Here is a 20,947-nt window from a genome sequence, read left to right as displayed (position 1 = left end):
TAAGTGGGATTTCTTGCCTTATAAATGTGGTTGGGACCATCAGTTGTGTTGTGCAGAAGTCTGGGGGATACACAGCAGATAATCCTTCTGAATAGACTGTTAGAATTTGTATTATGGCAAGAAAAATCAGCTAAGTAAAGAAAAACGAGTGGCCATCATTGCTTTAAGAGATTAAGGTCAGTCAGCCCGAAGAATTGGGCAAACCTTGAAAGTGTCCCCAAGTGCAGTGGCAAAAACCATCAAGCGGTACAAAGAAACTGGCTCACATGAGGACCGCCCCAGGAAAGGAAGACCAAGAGTCACCTCTGCTTCTGAGGATAAGCTTATCTGAGTCACCAGACTCAGAAATCGCAGGTTAACAGCAGCTCAGATTAGAGACCAGGTCAATGCCAAACAGAGTTCTAGCAGCAGACACATCTCTACAACAACTGTTAAGAGGAGACTTTGTGCAGCAGGCCTTCATGGTAAAACAGCTGCTAGGAAACCAGTGCTAAGGACAGGCAACAAGCAGAAGAGACTTGTTTGGGCTAAATAACACAAGGAATGGACAATAGACTAGTGGAAATCTGTGCTTTGGTCTGATGAGTCCAAATTTGAGATCTTTGGTTCCAAACACCGTGTCTTTGTGCGACGCAGAAAAGATGAACGGATGGACTCTACATGCCTGGTTCCCACCGTGAAGCATGGAGGAGGAAGTGATGGTGTGGGGGTGCTTTGCTGGTGACACTGTTGGGGATTTATTCAAAATTGAAGACATCCTGAACCAGCATGGCTTCCACAGCATCTTGCAGCGGCATGCTATTCCATCCGGTTTGCGTTTAGTTAGACCATCATTTATTTTTCAACAGGACAATGACCCCAAACACACCTCCAGGCTGTGTAAGGGCTATTTCACCAAGGAGGAGAGTGATGGGGTGCTACGCCAGATGACCTGGCCTCCACAGTCACCAGACCTGAATCGAGATGGTTTGGGGTGAGCTGGACCGCAGAGTGAAGGCAAAAGGGCCAACAAGTGATAAGCATCTCTGGGAACTGCTTCAAGATTGTTGGAAGACCATTCCCGGTGACAACCTCTTGAAGCTCATCAAGAGAATGCCAAGAGTGTGCAAAGTAGTCATCAAAGCAAAAGGTGGCTACTTTGAAGAACTTAGAATATAAGACATAATTTCAGCTGTTTCACACTTTTTTGTTAAGTATATAATTCCACATGTCTAAATTGTGGAATTATGATGCCTTCGGTGTGAATTTACAATTTTCATAGTCATGAAAATACAGAAAAATCTTTAAATGAGACGGTGTGTCCAAACTTTTGGTCTGCACTGTAAATGAGTGCCAAGTATTTCTACATCACCTCAGATGCATGGCGGCTGACCCCAAGAGACATATAACTGGAATGGCCCGGTAGGAGAATATAGCTGGTACAACAGGAACACAGGAACCACAGATGCTGGCAGGTACAGCTGGTTTACAGCTAGGCACCGGCAGGTGAAGGCTGGTATGGCTGGTATACAGATAGGTACCGGTAGGTGCAGGCTGGTATACAGATAGACACTGGCAGGTGCTGGCTAGTATACAGTTAGGCACTGGCAGGTGAAGGCTGGTATACAGATAGACACTAGCAGTTGCAGGCTGGTATGGCTGGTATTCAGATAGGAACTGGCAGGTACGCTGGAAGGAATAAGCATAGGAAAATTGGATAGAGGCAAGAGCAAGCAGGTACGGGCAGATTTGAGCAAACACTAGTGGAACTAGCGGGTACTGACAGGTACTAGTAAACTGAGGACCTGAAAACTAGAAAGCGTGATGGGAACTAACTAGCCATGTTGCTTTGGCACCTCCATTCAGTTGGAGGTGCCTTAAATAATAAGTGTCTCCCTGCCATTAGCTAGGGACCCATTAAGATGGCACAAGCGGTCCTTTTAGAAAGGAGGGAGGTAACGCCTTAAGCACAGTGCCCAGGGATCTGCGCCTACAGCCACTTTTGGGTCCCACTACACAGCCCTAGTCCTGGAGACTCTGAAGGACAGTGACATAAGTAACGTTGTGAGTGCGACACATCACAATGACATTGTATCAGGCTGGCTGATTAAAAAAGCAGCCATGGGTGCAGGTAGGAGGCGGTGTGTAATCCTCTAATCCAGTGGTTATGGAATACTGGACTTGCCCCTGGCACCAGAGATTTTTTTTTTTTGTTCACTTTATTGTTCGGGTCCATAACGTTTTATCTTTATAAACAGTTTGCTTGAAAATCAAATATTAACATTTTCCAGTAGGTTAAGAGATTAAAAAAATGACATGGGGTGTCTGTTTTATTTCATGTAAGCTTAGAAGTTAGTTTACACAAGCAGGTAATAATTTACACAGGACGAGAAGTGTGAATGAAACTGTTGGATAGCGATAATTACATCGTACGGTGGAGCATCGAGCACCGTGTTCACACAGACAGTCTGAAGTGTAGATAACTTTGATGTTCAAATCCCATGAGTGATACTAATTGATTTGAATACATGAATTTGTAAAGTGGTGTACAAACAATATTGTTGATTCGGTACAAAGAAAGTTGAAGTAGCGAATCAAAATATTTTCTCAACAATAACGACTCTATACTCACTCCAATGCTGATTTACTGATTGCCTTAGAACACGATCCACCCTATTTAGGACTTGAATTTCTCCTCCTCCTTTTTGCTGGTCTAATTGTTGAACAAATGAACAATCTCCTTTCCGGTTACACAATTTTCAAATTTTGAGCAAACATTTTTTCACTCTCCTAAAGGATTAAATGTGCGATGAACAAGAGATTTCGGACCCATCTTTCAGTCGCTCAACCCACTCTAATTACACAACTATCGTGAGCGGTGGGTCGTGACTGCCAGAATCTTGTTCGTTATCGGCTGGTGGTACACACAGCTTTAGCCCTCCTCCTTCACAGACCTCCCAGCTATCACAGCCTCACGCTAATGCTGCGCTCCACTTCTCTTCCCGCAGACAGAGAGTCTCCTACCTATAAGGTCGTTTTCTGGCTGGCTTTCCTCTGTATTCTCTTCCTGGTCTTCGGTATGATCGCTCTTCACTTTAGGAAGAGGTAGGTGACCATATATCATTTGTTAAGTTTACATTTGTCACTTTATCGGAACGTTGCATTATGAAAGCTCTTTAAAGGGAATCTTTATGAAATTGACACTTTTTAGAAGGATCACTTGACTTCAGGCAGGTCACAAAGTGTCTCTTCAAAAGCTCTTACATGTCCTTTGTGTAAATATAGCAGGAAATGCTGTTTCCCTACAGCACTCCCGCAGGGAAAATTAAGTATTACACAGGGGAAATCTAAATCGATGTGTTGCTTGTGTGATGCAGGACTGGACAGGTCCTCTGGAAAGGACACGCTTCTAGCAACCACACTACACTTAGGTCATGAGTTAGAGATCCAAACACCTCCCACCCCCCATATCAACTCCATATTGCATTCTATCCAAGGTTATAGATTATATTAGTAGGAAAAGAAAGCAAGACGCCCTTAGGTCATGTGTTAGACGTGACGGAAGAATGTTTGTCTTTGTGTTGTGTGTTTGTAGCAAATTTGTTGTCTTTATTTTTATTTTTTTATTTTTTTATCCATATTGAGCTTGTAGAGTTTAGCAAAATGACAATTGAAAAACCTGTGAGAAGGACTGGTCACCCAGAAAGAGATGTCAAACCGCAATTTCGCTCGAACAAGGAGACACTTGTGTTGAAGTTAAAGGAAAAATTAAATCATGAAGAAGATTGAATAGATTACAGTGCGGTTCCCCCTCATGTTACTGGCACAGAACCATCTGGAGTGATGAGACAGCATCTGCCTTTCCCCCCACTACTGCACTGGAGTTTCCTAAGCTCTGACCTTGAGGTGCCCTCATCTTTTACCTTTACCCAGCCGACTATTCGGCCTATGAGACCTGTCCATTGTTTTGTGTAAGGTATCCATGTTGGTGCACATTAAGGGAGACAGAAACGATGGGACTGTAGAGAACAAGCACAAATTGTTATGTTCTGCAAACTGTCACGTTTGGTCGAGTGAGCAGCAGCAACTTGCCGATAGTCTCAGAAACCTCCAGATGTGTTCACCAGAGAAGCCAACAACTGAATGGAAGCAGTGACCAGACTAGTGGCACTGACAGGGGTGAAAATCAGACCTAGGAAAGTTTGGAGGGCAATGCGTTTCTCATGTTCCCCAGCTCAAGTGGCCATTGCGGAAACTCAGGGCTGTGATGGTCCTGGACTCAGATCTCCTCCTGTTCTTAGTACTCGATTGCTCTGCTCGCCCATCCAACAGAAATGTCTGATTCACGATTGTCAAACTCTCGTTCATCTCTAGCGGCCATTAGAGGTTGTCACTGAGCTTCTGTCATGTGTGTGTAGGTGACCAAGATAACTACAAAATGGCAAAAAAAAAGACTCCGCATGACCTAATATCGATGCCACAGAGACAATGCTGCAGTGCCCAAACGTTGGGAAGATACTAAGGACTAGAGCAGATATGTCGGATACACGGATGTTGGATAACTCATCACTCGCTGTCACATTACTGTGCCTGACATGTCCTTCATCTCCTCAGTTAGTCCGCCTGATGTCTGACTTCAGAAGTTTTTATATTCTGGGCTTTATATTCTGCAGGATTAAAGAGAAGTGTATGCGGACTCCCGACCAAGAGCCGATAGAGATGGAAAAGAAGGACCCGACACAGGTCAGGAGACGTCTCACACTGTATGAGGAGGTGAGCACTATGCTCAACATGGAGGCGGCTTATACATAAGAACTGGAGCCAAAAACTGCCTACAGCAGACATAACCACAGCGCCCCCATGACAAGAGCATCCACAGGTCCCTTATCATGCTGACAACTACACTGTCCCCATCACAATGTGCTCATAGCAGCGCCAGTAACACCATAACATGGTCCCAATAACAGGAACATCTACACTGCCCCTATAGCAGTGCCCCCATAACAGTGTCAGTCACTCTGCCCCATAACATGCTCCCCATAATAGTGACAAATACACTGCACTTACAATAATGCCCTCATAACAGCATCAGTCACACCATAACATGGTCACCATAACTGCCACATTTAGGCTGCCCCTATAATAGTGTCAGTAACCTTGCCCCCATAGCACGGTCCCTATAAAAGTGGTATCTACACTGTCCCTATAACAGTGTCTATATAACAGCATCAGTCACAGTGCCCCCATATCATATCATATTACACTTCTAACAGTATCCACATAACAGTGTCAGTCACCGTGCCCCCATAACAGATACACCTACACCGCCCCTATGACTGTGCCCACATAACAGTGTCAGTCACCGTGCCCCCATAACAGATACACCTACACCGCCCCTATGACTGTGCCCACATAACAGTGTCAGTCACTGTGTCCCCATAACAGATACACCTACACCACCCCTATGACTGTGCCCACATAACAGTGTCAGTCACTGTGTCCCCATAACAGATACACCTACACCACCCCTATGACTGTGCCCACATAACAGTGTCAGTCACTGTGTCCCCATAACAGATACACCTACACCACCCCTATGACTGTGCCCACATAACAGTGTCAGTCACCGTGCCCCCATAACAGATACACCTACACCACCCCTATGACTGTGCCCACATAACAGTGTCAGTCACTGTGTCCCCATAACAGATACACGTACACCGCCCCTATGACTGTGCCCACATAACAGTGTCAGTCACCATGCCCCCATAACAGATACACCTACACCGCCCCTATGACTGTGCCCACATAACAGTGTCAGTCACCGTGCCCCCATAACAGATACACCTACACCGCCCCTATGACTGTGCCCACATAACAGTGTCAGTCACCGTGCCCCCATAACAGATACACCTACACCGCCCCTATGACTGTGCCCTCATAACAGTATCAGTCACCGTGCCCCCATAACAGATACACGTACACTGCCCCTATGACTGTGCCCACATAACAGTGTCAGTCACCGTGCCCCCATAACAGATACACCTACACTGCCCCTATGACTGTGCCCACATAACAGTGTCAGTCACCGTGCCCCCATAACAGATACACCTACACCGCCCCTATGACTGTGCCCACATAACAGTGTCAGTCACCGTGCCCCCATAACAGATACACCTACACCGCCCCTATGACTGTGCCCTCATAACAGTATCAGTCACCGTGCCCCCATAATAGATACACGTACACTGCCCCTATGACTGTGCCCTCATAACAGTGTCAGTCACCGTGCCCCCATAACAGATACATGTACACCGCCCCTATGACTGCGCCCACATAACAGTGTCAGTCACCGTGCCCCCATAACAGATACACCTACACCGCCCCTATGACTGTGCCCACATAACAGTGTCAGTCACCGTGCCCCCATAACAGATACACCTACACCGCCCCTATGACTGTGCCTACATAACAGTGTCAGTCACCATGCCCCCATAACAGATACACCTACACCGCCCCTATGACTGCGCCTACATAACAGTGTCAGTCACCGTGCCCCCATAATAGATACACGTACACCGCCCCTATGACTGCGCCCACATAACAGTATCAGTCACCGTGCCCCCATAACAGATACACCTACACCGCCCCTATGACTGTGCCCTCATAACAGTATCAGTCACCGTGCCCCCATAACAGATACACCTACACCGCCCCTATGACTGTGCCCTCATAACAGTATCAGTCACCGTGCCCCCATAATAGATACACGTACACCGCCCCTATGACTGTGCCCTCATAACAGTATCAGTCACCGTGCCCCCATAATAGATACACGTACACCGCCCCTATGACTGCGCCTACATAACAGTGTCAGTCACCGTGCCCCCATAATAGATACACGTACACCGCCCCTATGACTGTGCCCTCATAACAGTATCAGTCACCGTGCCCCCATAATAGATACACGTACACCGCCCCTATGACTGTGCCCTCATAACAGTATCAGTCACCGTGCCCCCATAATAGATACACGTACACCGCCCCTATGACTGTGCCCTCATAACAGTATCAGTCACCGTGCCCCCATAATAGATACACGTACACCGCCCCTATGACTGTGCCCACATAACAGTGTCAGTCACCATGCCCCCATAACAGATACACCTACACCGCCCCTATGACTGCGCCTACATAACAGTGTCAGTCACCGTGCCCCCATAACAGATACACCTACACCGCCCCTATGACTGCGCCTACATAACAGTGTCAGTCACCGTGCCCCCATAACAGATACACGTACACTGCCCCTATGACTGCGCCTACATAACAGTATCAGTCACCGTGCCCCCATAACAGATACACCTACACCGCCCCTATGACTGTGCCCTCATAACAGTATCAGTCACCGTGCCCCCATAACAGATACACCTACACCGCCCCTATGACTGTGCCCTCATAACAGTATCAGTCACCGTGCCCCCATAATAGATACACGTACACCGCCCCTATGACTGTGCCCTCATAACAGTATCAGTCACCGTTTCCCCATAATAGATACACGTACACCGCCCCTATGACTGTGCCCTCATAACAGTATCAGTCACCGTGCCCCCATAATAGATACACGTACACCGCCCCTATGACTGTGCCCACATAACAGTGTCAGTCACCATGCCCCCATAACAGATACACCTACACCGCCCCTATGACTGCGCCTACATAACAGTGTCAGTCACCGTGCCCCCATAACAGATACACCTACACCGCCCCTATGACTGTGCCCACATAACAGTGTCAGTCACCGTGCCCCCATAACAGATACACCTACACCGCCCCTATGACTGTGCCCACATAACAGTGTCAGTCACCATGCCCCCATAACAGATACACCTACACCGCCCCTATGACTGTGCCCACATAACAGTGTCAGTCACCATGCCCCCATAACAGATACACCTACACCGCCCCTATGACTGCGCCTACATAACAGTGTCAGTCACCGTGCCCCCATAACAGATACACCTACACCACCCCTATGACTGCGCCCACATAACAGTGTCAGTCACCGTGCCCCCATAACAGATACACCTACACCACCCCTATGACTGTGCCCACATAACAGTGTCAGTCACCGTGCCCCCATAACAGATACACCTACACCACCCCTATGACTGTGCCCTCATAACAGTATCAGTCACCGTGTCCCCATAACAGATACACCTACACCGCCCCTATGACTGCACCTACATAACAGTGTCAGTCACCGTGCCCCCATAACAGATACACCTACACCGCCCCTATGACTGCACCTACATAACAGTGTCAGTCACCGTGCCCCCATAACAGATACACCTACACCGCCCCTATGACTGCGCCCACATAACAGTGTCAGTCACTCTGCCCATAACATAATCCTAATACCAGTTACAACTTTGTACCTACAGCAGTGTCCTCGTGTATTAATGCCCTGTTGTGTTAGTGACAGTGCACTCATCAAACAGTTGCAGTAACAGTGCCTTCCAATTAGAGACACTTCCTGTTTCTTCATAATTAATGACAACTGTGCCGCCTTCATAAAAGTGTCAGTGCCTCCATAAATATGACTCTATCACTTCTGCTGTTATAATGGCACCTATAGCATCTGGCTAGAAAGTTCTGGATATTCAGTTATGATGCATAACATCATGAGCCCACCAGCCACTACAAGCCAAGATAAGAGTCCCACACTAATATCCCATATTACGCCTGCACAGTAAGAGCGCAGATTGTCGTTTAGGCCCAAGTCTACTCCTTATCATTCTTAAAGGGCCACTGTCACCCCCTCCAACCGTTATAAACTAAAAGAGCCACCTTGTGCAGCAGTAATGCTGCATTCTAACAAGGTGACTCTTTTAGTTTTTGTTGCTGATATTCCCGCAATAAAGGTATTTATAATTTTCCCAAAATACCTATCTTTGTACCTGGAGGCAGGTCTGAAGCCTCCTCTTTGAAGCGCCCAACTGCCGTCAGTCATCTCTTCTGGGGCGATTGTCGCCGCCCCCTCAGCGCTGTGTTCGTCCGAAATCCGGCGCCTGCGCTCTGCTCTTCTGCCTGGAGCAGGCGCATAGAGCATTGGCCGTCCTAGCTCTGATGCCGGGTTCCGTTCTGCGCCTGTGCGGGCAGTGCGGCCACCCTGTTACTGAATCCCCGCCCCGCACTGTGTTATGCATTATGCACAGTGCGGGGCTGGGATTCCTGGGCATGCGCACTGCACTTGTCAGACGCTCCCCAGGTCCCCCGCCTTTCAGCATTGCTGGAATATACAGGTATCCTTGCCGGCGTTTGGAACAGCTGCACAGAACAACGCTGGAAGGCGGGGGACCGGGGGAGCGTCTGACAAGCGCAGTGCGCATGCCCAGGAATCCCAGCCCCGCACTGTGCATAATGCATAACACAGTGCGGGGCGGGGATTCAGTAACAGGGTGGCCGCACTGCCCGCACAGGTGCAGAACGGAACCCGACATCAGAGCTAGGACGGCCAATGCTCTATGCGCCTGCTCCAGGCAGAAGAGCAGAGCGCAGGCGCCGGATTTCGGACGAAAACAGCGCTGAGAGGGCGGCAAAAATCAACACAAGAGATGACTGACGGCAGTTGGGCGCTTCAAAGAGGAGGCTTCAGACCCGCCTCCAGGTACAAAGACAGGTATTTGAGCAAAATTATAAATACCTTTATTGCGGGAATATCAGCAACAAAAACTAAAAGAGTCACCTTGTTAGAATGCAGCATTACTGCTGCACAAGGTGGCTCTTTTAGTTTATAACGGTTGGAGGGGGTGACAGTGGCCCTTTAAGTCCTGAAATTATTATTTTTTTTCCAAAGCCCCAAATTTTGAGCATAAACCTTGTGCATGTCTCCTTATAAAATTCTGCCTTCCCAGAGTCACCACTAGAGGGAGCCAGGAGAGAACAGCATGAGTTATTATTGAGTCTACATAGTCTGCAATGACCTCTTCAGGTCCCTCTAGTGGCAGTTGCAGGAAGTCCAAAAAGTTCTGTTAGTCTGTGTGTGATTCATTTCTCTCGAGTCGCCTCTAATTTCATATAATTTGATTATTTTTCTATTTCTAGAGTTAATACATTGACTCCTCTGTGTCCTCGGTGCTGACTCGAGATGTGGTGAGCATGATCCACCAATTAATTGATAAGAAGGTCTGGAAGCTTCAGCCCTGACTCCATATTAGACCCGCCATATTCTGCTGCTGATTATATACCACCAGACAGATTTTATTTCAGGGGATTAGGTCTCATCTGACACCAATGTTTGGTACCATACAAACATTCACCATTTCGGTGTGCTGCTGCCCGGTATACCACGCTCTACGCCCTACACCCGGTGGTTTTCACCTGTATATATACCATGCTCTACGCCCTACACCCGGTGGTTTTACACCTGTATATATACCACGCTCTACGCCCTACACCCGGTGGTTTTACACTTGTATATATACCACGCTCTACGCCCTACACCCAGTGGTTTTCACCTATATATACCACGCTCTGCGCCCTACACCCGGTGGTTTTTCACCTGTATATACACCACGCTCTGCGCCCTACACCCAGTGGTTTTCACCTGTATATATACCATGCTCTGCGCCCTACACCCGGTGGTTTTACACCTGTATATATACCACGCTCTACGCCCTACACCCGGTGGTTTTACACCTGTATATATACCACGCTCTGGGCCCTACACCCGGTGGTTTTTCACCTGTATATATACCACGCTCTACGCCCTACACCCGGTGGTTTTACACCTGTATATATACCATGCTCTGCGCCCTACACCCGGTGGTTTTACACCTGTATATATACCACGCTCTACGCCCTACACCCGGTGGTTTTACACTTGTATATATACCACGCTCTACGCCCTACACCCAGTGGTTTTCACCTATATATACCACGCTCTGCGCCCTACACCCGGTGGTTTTTCACCTGTATATACACCACGCTCTGCGCCCTACACCCGGTGGTTTTACACCTGTATATATACCACGCTCTGGGCCCTACACCCGGTGGTTTTTCACCTGTATATATACCACGCTCTACGCCCTACACCCGGTGGTTTTACACCTGTATATATACCATGCTCTGCGCCCTACACCCGGTGGTTTTACACCTGTATATATACCACGCTCTACACCCTACACCCGGTGGTTTTTCACCTGTATGCCACGCTCTACGCCCTACACCCGGTGGTTTTACACCTGTATGCCATGCTCTACTCCCTACACCCAGTGGTTTTCACCTATATATACCACGCTCTGCGCCCTACACCCGGTGGTTTTTCACCTGTATGCCATGCTCTATGCCCTACACCCGGTGGTTTTTCACCTGTATGCCATGCTCTATGCCCTACACCCAGTGGTTTTCACCTATATATACCACGCTCTGCGCCCTACACCCGGTGGTTTTTCACCTGTATGCCATGCTCTATGCCCTACACCCGGTGGTTTTCACCTGTATATATACCACGCTCTGCGCCCTACACCCGGTGGTTTTTCACCTGTATGCCATGCTCTATGCCCTACACCCGGTGGTTTTCACCTGTATATATACCACGCTCTACGCCCTACACCCGGTGGTTTTTCACCTGTATGCCATGCTCTACGCCCTACACCCAGTGTTTTTCACCTATATATACCACGCTCTGCGCCCTACACCCAGTGGTTTTTCACCTGTATGCCATGCTCTATGCCCTACACCCGGTGGTTTTCACCTGTATATATACCACGCTCTACGCCCTACACCCGGTGGTTTTCACCTGTATATATGCCACCCTCTACGCCCTACACCCGGTGGTTTTCACCTATATATACCACGCTCTACACCCTACACCCGGTGGTTTTTCACCTGTATGCCACGCTCTACGCCCTACACCCGGTGGTTTTTCACCTGTATGCCACGCTCTACGCCCTACACCCGGTGGTTTTCACCTATATATACCACGCTCTACACCCTACACCCGGTGGTTTTTCACCTGTATGCCACGCTCTACGCCCTACACCCGGTGGTTTTTCACCTGTATGCCACGCTCTACGCCCTACACCCGGTGGTTTTTCACCTGTATGCCACGCTCTACGCCCTACACCCGGTGGTTTTCACCTATATATACCACGCTCTACACCCTACACCCGGTGGTTTTTCACCTGTATGCCACGCTCTACGCCCTACACCCGGTGGTTTTTCACCTGTATGCCATGCTCTACGCCCTACACCCGGTGGTTTTCACCTGTATATAAACCACGCTCTGTGTCCTACACCCGGTGGTTTTTCACCTGTATGCCATGCTCTACGCCCTACACCCGGTGGTTTTCACCTGTATATATGCCACGCTCTACGCCCTACACCCGGTGGTTTTTCACCTGTATGCCACGCTCTACGCCCTACACCCGGTGGTTTTTCACCTGTATGCCACGCTCTACGCCCTACACCCGGTGGTTTTCATCTGTATATATACCCCGCTCTATGCCCTACACCCGGTGGTTTTCACCTGTTTATATACCACGCTCTACGCCCTACACCCGGTGGTTTTTCACCTGTATGCCACGCTCTACGCCCTACACCCGGTGGTTTTTCACCTGTATGCCACGCTCTACGCCCTACACCCGGTGGTTTTCATCTGTATATATACCCCGCTCTGCGCCCTACACCCGGTGGTTTTCACCTGTTTATATACCACGCTCTACGCCCTACACCCGGTGGTTTTTCACCTGTATGCCATGCTCTACGCCCTACACCCGGTGGTTTTCATCTGTATATATACCCCGCTCTGCGCCCTACACCCGGTGGTTTTCACCTGTTTATATACCACGCTCTACGCCCTACACCCGGTGGTTTTTCACCTGTATGCCACGCTCTACGCCCTACACCCGGTGGTTTTCATCTGTATATATACCCCGCTCTGCGCCCTACACCCGGTGGTTTTCACCTGTTTATATACCACGCTCTACGCCCTACACCCGATGGTTTTTCACCTGTATGCCACGCTCTATGCCCTACACCCGGTGGTATTCATCTGTATATTGCAGTTGTGCCAAACTCAGCCCATTAGGGGAAACATTTCACAATTTTCTCCCTAATGACATAGGTTCCATCATGTGCAAACCAAGGAGGAAAATGTATTTGTCCGGATATCTTGCAAAGCTTTGCTGTACATTTACCGCACATGACAACGCCTTGGACTCTCTCATTATTCTACAACTTTTATTATATTACATGTTGAAATAAATCCTCTCCATATGTCACGCCCATCATAATTACTATTTTTAATAAACTTTGCATAAATCTATAATTTGAGGAAATATAAGAAGCTTTGTAATAAATTTCATCAGAAATCTGCTTCTTTCTCCACTTATGAGCCTGTTCTTACCTTCCGCAGGCCTCCTAACCTCATCACCCATCCTGGACCATAGTACAGGTTACAGCTGCTTATTTACATATTCGGTCATTGTCTCTTTGTTATCACTGGTTTTCTATCAGGACCAGTAAACCCCAGTAAGTGGCTTGATAACGCAAGAGAATTCTTCTATAAGGCAAAATCAGGAACTGCTCTCCCTAATAAACCTACACTTAAATCTATAGAGGAATATAAGGACAACATCAAATCGTGGCGGGAGGTGCAATCATTGGATAATTACATTAGGCAAAGTATAGCCCCTAAGGGACTAATAATTTCCATTATTCCTGCCCCTAGATGGAGGTCTTCATCTGTTTAGTCCACATGGGAGAAGGAATCAATTGTATCCTCTACCCGATTGATGCTAATTTTGTTAAAGAAAAATTCACCTTAGAAAAGACTTTGAAAAGGCTCCATGAACTCAAAAGAGGGTGCACAGAAATTCAAAGCACACCCTGATTTTGATATTAGGGAATCTATCTTAAAAGCTGCTGTTGAACCTGAAGTATAGGAATGCATAAAAGCTTTGTCAATGATCTGGCCGACTTCTAGGAGGGATGAGCGTTTCCATCTCTACTCAAAACTTAAGTCCCAACAACAGACATGTCACCATCTGAACTTGAGTCCTATAATAACGAGTTCAAATCTGAGAACACACAATCTAGGGACAACTTTAAATCTAGGGGCAAGATTGAAGGATGGAGAAGATGGCAGGAGAGTGTGGACCGATCAGGACAAAGATACCACCAAAATACTCAAGCATCTCCCTCCTCGATTCAATACATTATCAACTTCAGGACTACACATGACTAAGCAGCAATCTACCCAGGTAATCGTGGTGAATGCCTTGGGTAGGATAGCACATGATGAGAATCAAGTTATTATCTTATCAAACGTGATCGGAGATGGAGCTGTCACTGTTGGGTGCTGGTCTATCCTTTGTTACTGCGATGAGGTTTGATCCTTTCACATGAGTTACAGATATTAACCTCTTCTTGAGTAAACTCAAGTGGAGGAAATTTATTGCTAATACCAACAAGGCCAAATGCCGGCACCTAGGCACATCACTCGATGATCTTCCCGATGTCATGCTTTTGACCGAACTATCTGGGAAATGAGAGAGGGAACATGAGGTGTGACCTTTCTCTGATTTAAAATCAAAAAGTACAAGAGTTCCCCCTCCAAGTGATATGGATAGTATTGATATTTATTAAAAAAAAAAAGTTACAGAAAAAATGTAAGCGATTAACCCTAAACCTGTATCTACTAAACAAAATTTGTCCTATATGGAAAAGAGAGCACTTGAGGATATTAATAAGAACCAGTCTATTGTTATTACACCATCAGATAAGGAGGGGATGTAGTTGTCATGGATAAGGAGAAATATTTGAATATATGTTATGATATCTTGTGTGACATTACTACATATGAGATTCTTCGAAAGGATCCAACTCCTGGATACAATGCTGAATAGCAGAATATACCATATATACTCGTGTATAAGCCGAGTTTTTCAGCACATTTTTTTATGCTGAAAATGCCCCCCTCGGCTTATACACAAGTCACGGTCCAGAGAGCCGGCTGGGGAGGGGGATGGCGGAGCAGCAGGTGACAGGGGCTGGCGGCTTACAGCACACATCATACTCACCTACCTGCGTGCCCTCGTTGCTGGCACTGCATCTTGATCCAGCCACCGGTGCCTGCCTGCAGCACTTGCTCTAAACTTCCGAGCAATCACGTGGTACCGCTCATTAAGGTGATGAATATGGACGCGTCTCCACTACCATAGGGGTGGAGCACATATTCATTACCTTAATGAGCGGTACCACGTGATCACTCGGCAGGAAGAGCTGCAGGCAGGCGCCGGAACGAGATGCAGTGCCAGCACCGAGGGCATGCAGGTAGGTGAGTAGGATGTTTTTGTTTTTCTTCAATAGGAAACATGCACACAGGGATAGGGGATAAGGAGGCATGCATACAGGGACGGGACGGAGAGGCATGCATAAAGGGACGAAACGGGAACGGCATTCTTACCAGGACAGGGAAGGGGGAGGCATGCATACAGGGACAGAACAGGGAGGCATGCATACAGGTACGGAACAGGGAGGCATTCATACAGGGACAGAACAGTGAGGCATGCATACAGGGACGGGACGGAGAGGCATGCATACAGGGACAAAACGGGGGAGGCATTCATACCAGGACAGGGAAGGGGGAGGCATGCATACAGGGATGGAACGGGGAGGCATGCATACAGGGAGGGAACAGGGAGGCATGCATACAGGTATGGAATGGGGAGGCATGCATACAGGGACGGTGTTCTGTCTTCATACACGTTGATACGGTGTGTGATCCGACATACGGCATAAACCACTTCTGTCTCCCAAATAAGCAGACTGTTCTCTGTAGTCTAACTTGTTTATTGGTAAACATGAGCGCGGTAAAACTAGAAGAATACAAATGATATGTATAAGTATTGGGCTAAACAATAACACAACTGCAACTAACAGGGAAACATACAGTATGGTGCAACTTCTACATAACTACATACAGCAGGTTCCTGGTAACCACATTTCCTGTGTACTGGCTGCTATACAGTTAATCACACTCTGTACAACACTACATTGTAGGAACAGGGATAATGATCTTACCGGATAAACTTAACAAGGATGAGAAGTGAGGTAGTTCCAACAGCAGATAACACGTGTGTCCAGGGAGATGCACAGAGAGAAAATGGGGGATTTCCCTGTCCCATGATGCTTTGGTGCAATCCCATAATGCAACACTCTATTATTACATGGAAAACACAGGTTATAAATTTATCCACCACTGGGTGGTGCTATAACACAGCAAAAATCAAACACTAATAGTAATTAACCTTTAATGCATTGAACGAACCCCTGTCCTGTTAGAAGGACAGAACACTCCCCGCTTGGCATCAACCGATGCCACCTACAGGTTATTTTGGCGAAAACAGTAAGACAAGTTCTGCCACTGGTCTGAGGAATAGTTTGCTTTCCCTGGACTTGCCTACTTTGACCTCAACCTTACGGATCTTCCCATCTTTGCTTGGGAATACTTTAGTGATGAGGCCTAGTGGCCACTCGTTACGGTGTGACTGGCTGTCTTTCATGAGAACGACATCACCGGTTTTGATGTTTGGTTTGTCGGTCTGCCACTTCTTCCTTGGTTGTAAGGTGGAGAGGTACTGCTTCCTCCATCTGTCCCAGAAGGTATTGGAGAGACTTTGGACTTGTCTCCACTGTCGTCTGTAGAGGTCCTTGTTGCTAAATTCTCCAGGTGGAGCGTTGAGAACGCTGGCTTTCTGAGTAAGTAACATGGCAGGAGTGAGAATGGTCGGATCCTCAGAGTCACTAGAAAGTGAAGTCAATGGTCTGGCATTAATGATGGCCGAAACTTCTGCTAGGAATGTGGTCAAACTTTCATGTGTGAGTCTTGCACTACCTGCTTGCAAGAAAATGGAGTCAAGGATTCTGCGTGCTTTTCCTATCATCCTCTCCCAAGCGCCTCCCATGTGAGAAGAGTGTGGTAGATTGAAAGTCCAGGTACATCCCTGCTCACTCAGGTATCTTTCCACACCGGTGGTGTCTAGGTTGGAAGGAATTTGAAGTTCTTTCACTGCTCCTACAAAGTTGGTACCTCTATCGGAGCGTATGTGCTTCACGGGACCTCTGATGGCGATGAAACGTCGGAGTGCATTTATAAACCCTGAAGTGTCCATGGACTCAATTACTTCAATGTGGTTTGCTCTAATGGACATACAGGTGAACATAACAGCCCAGCGTTTGGCATTGGCCTGGACTCTTCTAGTGTTCCGTGCAACCACAGACCATGGCCCGAATACGTCCAGTCCGACGTTGGTAAAGGGAGGTTCTGTACTAAGTCTGTCTGGTGGGAGATTGGCCATCTTCGGCTTTTGAGTCCCGCCACGGAGTTTGCAACAAATCACGCAATTGTAAATGAGTTTACTCACGCATCGCTTTGCTCCGACTATCCATAGTCCAGCAGTTCGTAGATTTCCTTCAGTAAACAGTCGTCCCTGATGTTTCACCAAGACGTGGTGGTGTTGCACAAGCAGGGTCGTGACATGATGATGTCCAGGAATTATTATAGGGTGCTTCTCCCCAAATTCCACTTCAGCTTCTTGAAGACGACCTCCAATTGTTAACAGCCCATCCTGGTCAATGATTGGATCAAGCTTCTTCAAGACACTATCTCTGGAAACGGGTTGGCTTTTATTGAGGTTATCTATTTCTTTGGCGTAACATTCACGTTGTATGGTACGAATTATGACGTTCTTGGCATTTTCCATGCTTGGAACGGTAAAGGCAAGCTTGCAGTGGTGCCAACCTTTGCAAGGTTTCTGGATTGCGGGTGACGTTGACTTGTAGGATCGAACCACATGAATTAAACAAACGAGGGCACGAACAAGTGAGTCCCAAGTTGAGAACCTGTTGAAGCGGTGGGATTTGAGGTGATTGTCTTTAGTCACCATACGTAGAACGGATACCTGAGGACGGATTTCCTCATCTGCCTCTGGATCCACCAATTCAAAGATGTTTGACTCGTCCACATATGGCGTCGAACGGTATAAGAATGTAGGGCCGGTGAACCAGGTTGTGTCCTTAAGATGTCTAGCTTCAACGGATCTGGTTGCGTGGTCCGCCGGATTGTGGTGCGTGGACACATAGTGCCACTGTTTAGGTTCGGTGGATCTCCTGATCCTTAGCACCCGATTGCTGACATAGACATAGAAGCGACGAGTTTCATTGCAAATGTACCCCAGCACTACCTTGCTGTCAGTGTAGAACTCGACTTCTTTGATTTCCAGGTCCATTTCTGTCGAGATAAGCTCAGCTAACTCTACTGCCAGTACAGCTGCACAGAGTTCCAGTCTGGGTACTGTGTGTTCACGGAGTGGGGCCAATTTTGTCCGGCTCATAACAAGCCTTACGTGGCATTGTTCATTGATGTCAGTTGTTTTCATATACGCCACTGCTGCAATTGCCTTGGTTGAAGCATCGCAGAAGATACAAAGCCTTTGCACCTTGATTTCTGATGAAGGCACAGAAGCATATGGTCGTGCCACGTAGAGACTCGACAGGGCTTCTAAAGAATTTTTCCATCTTTCCCACAATTCTCTTTTATCGCTGGGAAGCGGATCATCCCAATCGGATGTCTCTTGGGTGAAGTCTCTCAACATCATTTTACCTTGGATAGTTACAGGGGTTACAAATCCCAGAGGATCGTACAAGCTGTTCACAACGGACAGGACGCCTCTACGCGTGAAGGGTTTCTCTTCTTCGCTGATCTGGAAGGTGAATGTATCCTTTTTCAAATCCCAGAGTAGACCCAGGCTCCGTTGCATGGGAAGGGAGTCCGTGCTTAAATCCAAGTCTTTTAAATCGGTTGAGTAATCTTGAGAGGGAAAGGCTGCCATTAGTTTCTGGCTGTTGGAAGCAATTTTGTGCAACCTCAAATTGGATGTAGCGAGCATTTCTTGTGCCCTTTTCAGGAGACTGACTGCCGACTCCTCTGTGGGTGTGGATTTCAGGCAGTCATCTACGTAGAAATCCTTTTCCACAAAAGATCTTACATCCGATCCATACTTCGCTTCACCTTCTCTGGCTGAATGTCTAAGGCCATAGATAGCGACAGCAGGGGAAGGGCTGTTCCCGAAGATGTGAACCTTCATACGATATTCCACGATGTCCTTGTAGGGGTCATTATTGCGGTACCAAAAGAACCTCAAGTAGTTTCTGTGTTCTTCTTTAACAAGGAAGCAGTGAAACATCTGTTGTATGTCGGCCATAAATGCTACTGCGTCTTTGCGGAAACTAAGGAGTACTCCCAGAAGTCTGTTGTTGAGGTCTGGACAAGACAGGAAGACGTCGTTTAAAGAAACACCTTCGTATCTGGCATTTGAGTCAAATACCACTCTTATCTGACCTGGTTTCTTCGGATGATACACGCCGAAAATAGGTAAGTACCAACATTCCTCGGAATCTTGAAGTACAGGTGCAATTTTCGCGTGGCCGCTCTGGAATATTCTCTCCATGAAGGTAAAGAAGTGTTGTTTTGTTTCCAGTGCCTTCTGCAGTTTGCGCGTAAGGGAGACAAATCGACTGTAGACAAGTTCTCTGTTGTTGGGTAAGCGTTGCCTCTGTGGTTTGAATGGTAAAGGTGCGACCCAACTCTTTGATTCATCTCTTACTATCTCTCTATCCATGATGTCCAAGAACAGTCTGTCCTCTATGGACTTTGCTACCTGGTTGTCTTCTCTTGTCCTGTGGAAAACTGTGCACCCTATATGATCTTGCTCACCGTCGCATGCATGGTCTTCACAGGAAGGATCAGCTAACGGACAAGGTGGAGGGGTGTGGTGTGGCAATTCTTTAATCAGGAAACTGCTCTCGCATGGCTGGAAGAGAGACGGGCGTCCATTCTCGAGGGTATTGGTGAGCATGCTGTTGACTGATGTCGGCCTGTGTGCTCCACCCAAACAGACATCTCCCACAATGACCCATCCTAGGTCAAGTCTCTGAGCATATGGGGCGTTTTGTGGGCCGTTGATCTGTCCTCTAGCCTTGTGGACCCGTAGTATGTCTCTTCCGAGAAGTAAGACGATAGGAGCTCCTTGGTCGAGCTCTGGTATCAGGTGAGCTATACATCTCAAGTGGGTGTGATGAGCTGCTACCTCTGGTGTAGGTATCTCAGACCTGTTGTCTGGAATCTGGTTGCACTCCAGTATTGATGGCAAGGATAAGCAGGTTTGACCGTCTATAGACTCTACTTTGAATCCAGTTGCTCTCCTCCCCGCCGTCTCGACAGTACCTGCACATGTCTTCAAGGAGTACGGAGAGCCGGGACCAGTTGTTGAAGGTGTCGAAGAGAAAGGACTTAGCTAGAGACCTGTTGCTCTGATCATCCAAGATTGCATATACCTTGATCGCCTTATCCCGTTGGCTCGCTGGGAATACTCTGACAAGACAGATCTTTGAGCAGGATCTTCCTGCTACGAGTTCCTTGCAGATCTCTGTGCACTGAGAGGTGACCACTGGGGTGTCCATGTCAGTGTCCATCTGTTTTTCAGCAGACTCTTCTACTCGCGATGATACCCCTGAAGGTGGTCCAGGATGCAAGGCCGTGTTGTGCTCCACACTACTACATTCTGTGCATTTCACACTGGTTTCACAGTTCTTGGCGAAGTGTGAGGTCGCGCAGCATCTGAAGCATATCTTGTTTTCCTTTAGGAAACTCTTACGGTCTTCTAGAGACTTCTCCCTGAAGGCTCTACATTTTAGCAGAGGATGAAGTTTCTTGTGTAGGGGGCAGTGTTTGCTGAGATCCTGCGGTTTGTCCTCTTCTGGAGAAGACTTACTTGCCCTGTAAGGAAAACCTGTGGAGGTAACATTAGTTTTGTGGACTGCCACTGGTGTTTTACTGGGTTTTACACCAGAGGCAGTGGTACATGACATAGTGAAATCGAAACTAGGGTCATTTCTA

The 20,947-nt window shown here is 47.5% G+C and overlaps 1 protein-coding gene across 2 annotated transcripts in view; it reads left to right on the top strand.

The window, feature by feature from the left end:
* SIGLEC1 (sialic acid binding Ig like lectin 1) overlaps positions 1 to 15,036 on the top strand; it is a 164,220-nt gene extending 149,184 nt beyond the window's left edge. The window contains exons 22-24 of one of the 2 annotated variants that reach the window (XM_077280359.1): positions 2,988 to 3,084; positions 4,653 to 4,722; positions 13,403 to 15,036. In XM_077280359.1, the coding sequence (XP_077136474.1) occupies positions 2,988 to 3,084; positions 4,653 to 4,722; positions 13,403 to 13,411 (176 nt within the window). In that variant the 3' untranslated portion in view covers positions 13,412 to 15,036. Of the gene's footprint in view, positions 1 to 2,987; positions 3,085 to 4,652; positions 4,723 to 10,089; positions 10,684 to 13,402 lie in introns of those variants that run through there. The other variant, XM_077280360.1, reaches the window with a different exon arrangement.
* The last annotated feature ends 5,911 nt before the right edge of the window (positions 15,037 to 20,947 follow it).

Source organism: Ranitomeya variabilis, chromosome 1 (genome assembly GCF_051348905.1).
Source record: "Ranitomeya variabilis isolate aRanVar5 chromosome 1, aRanVar5.hap1, whole genome shotgun sequence".
NCBI classification, from domain to species: Eukaryota; Metazoa; Chordata; class Amphibia; order Anura; family Dendrobatidae; genus Ranitomeya; species Ranitomeya variabilis.
Note: the sequence above shows the minus strand (reverse complement) of the source record. Positions and strands in the feature narration are given on the sequence as shown.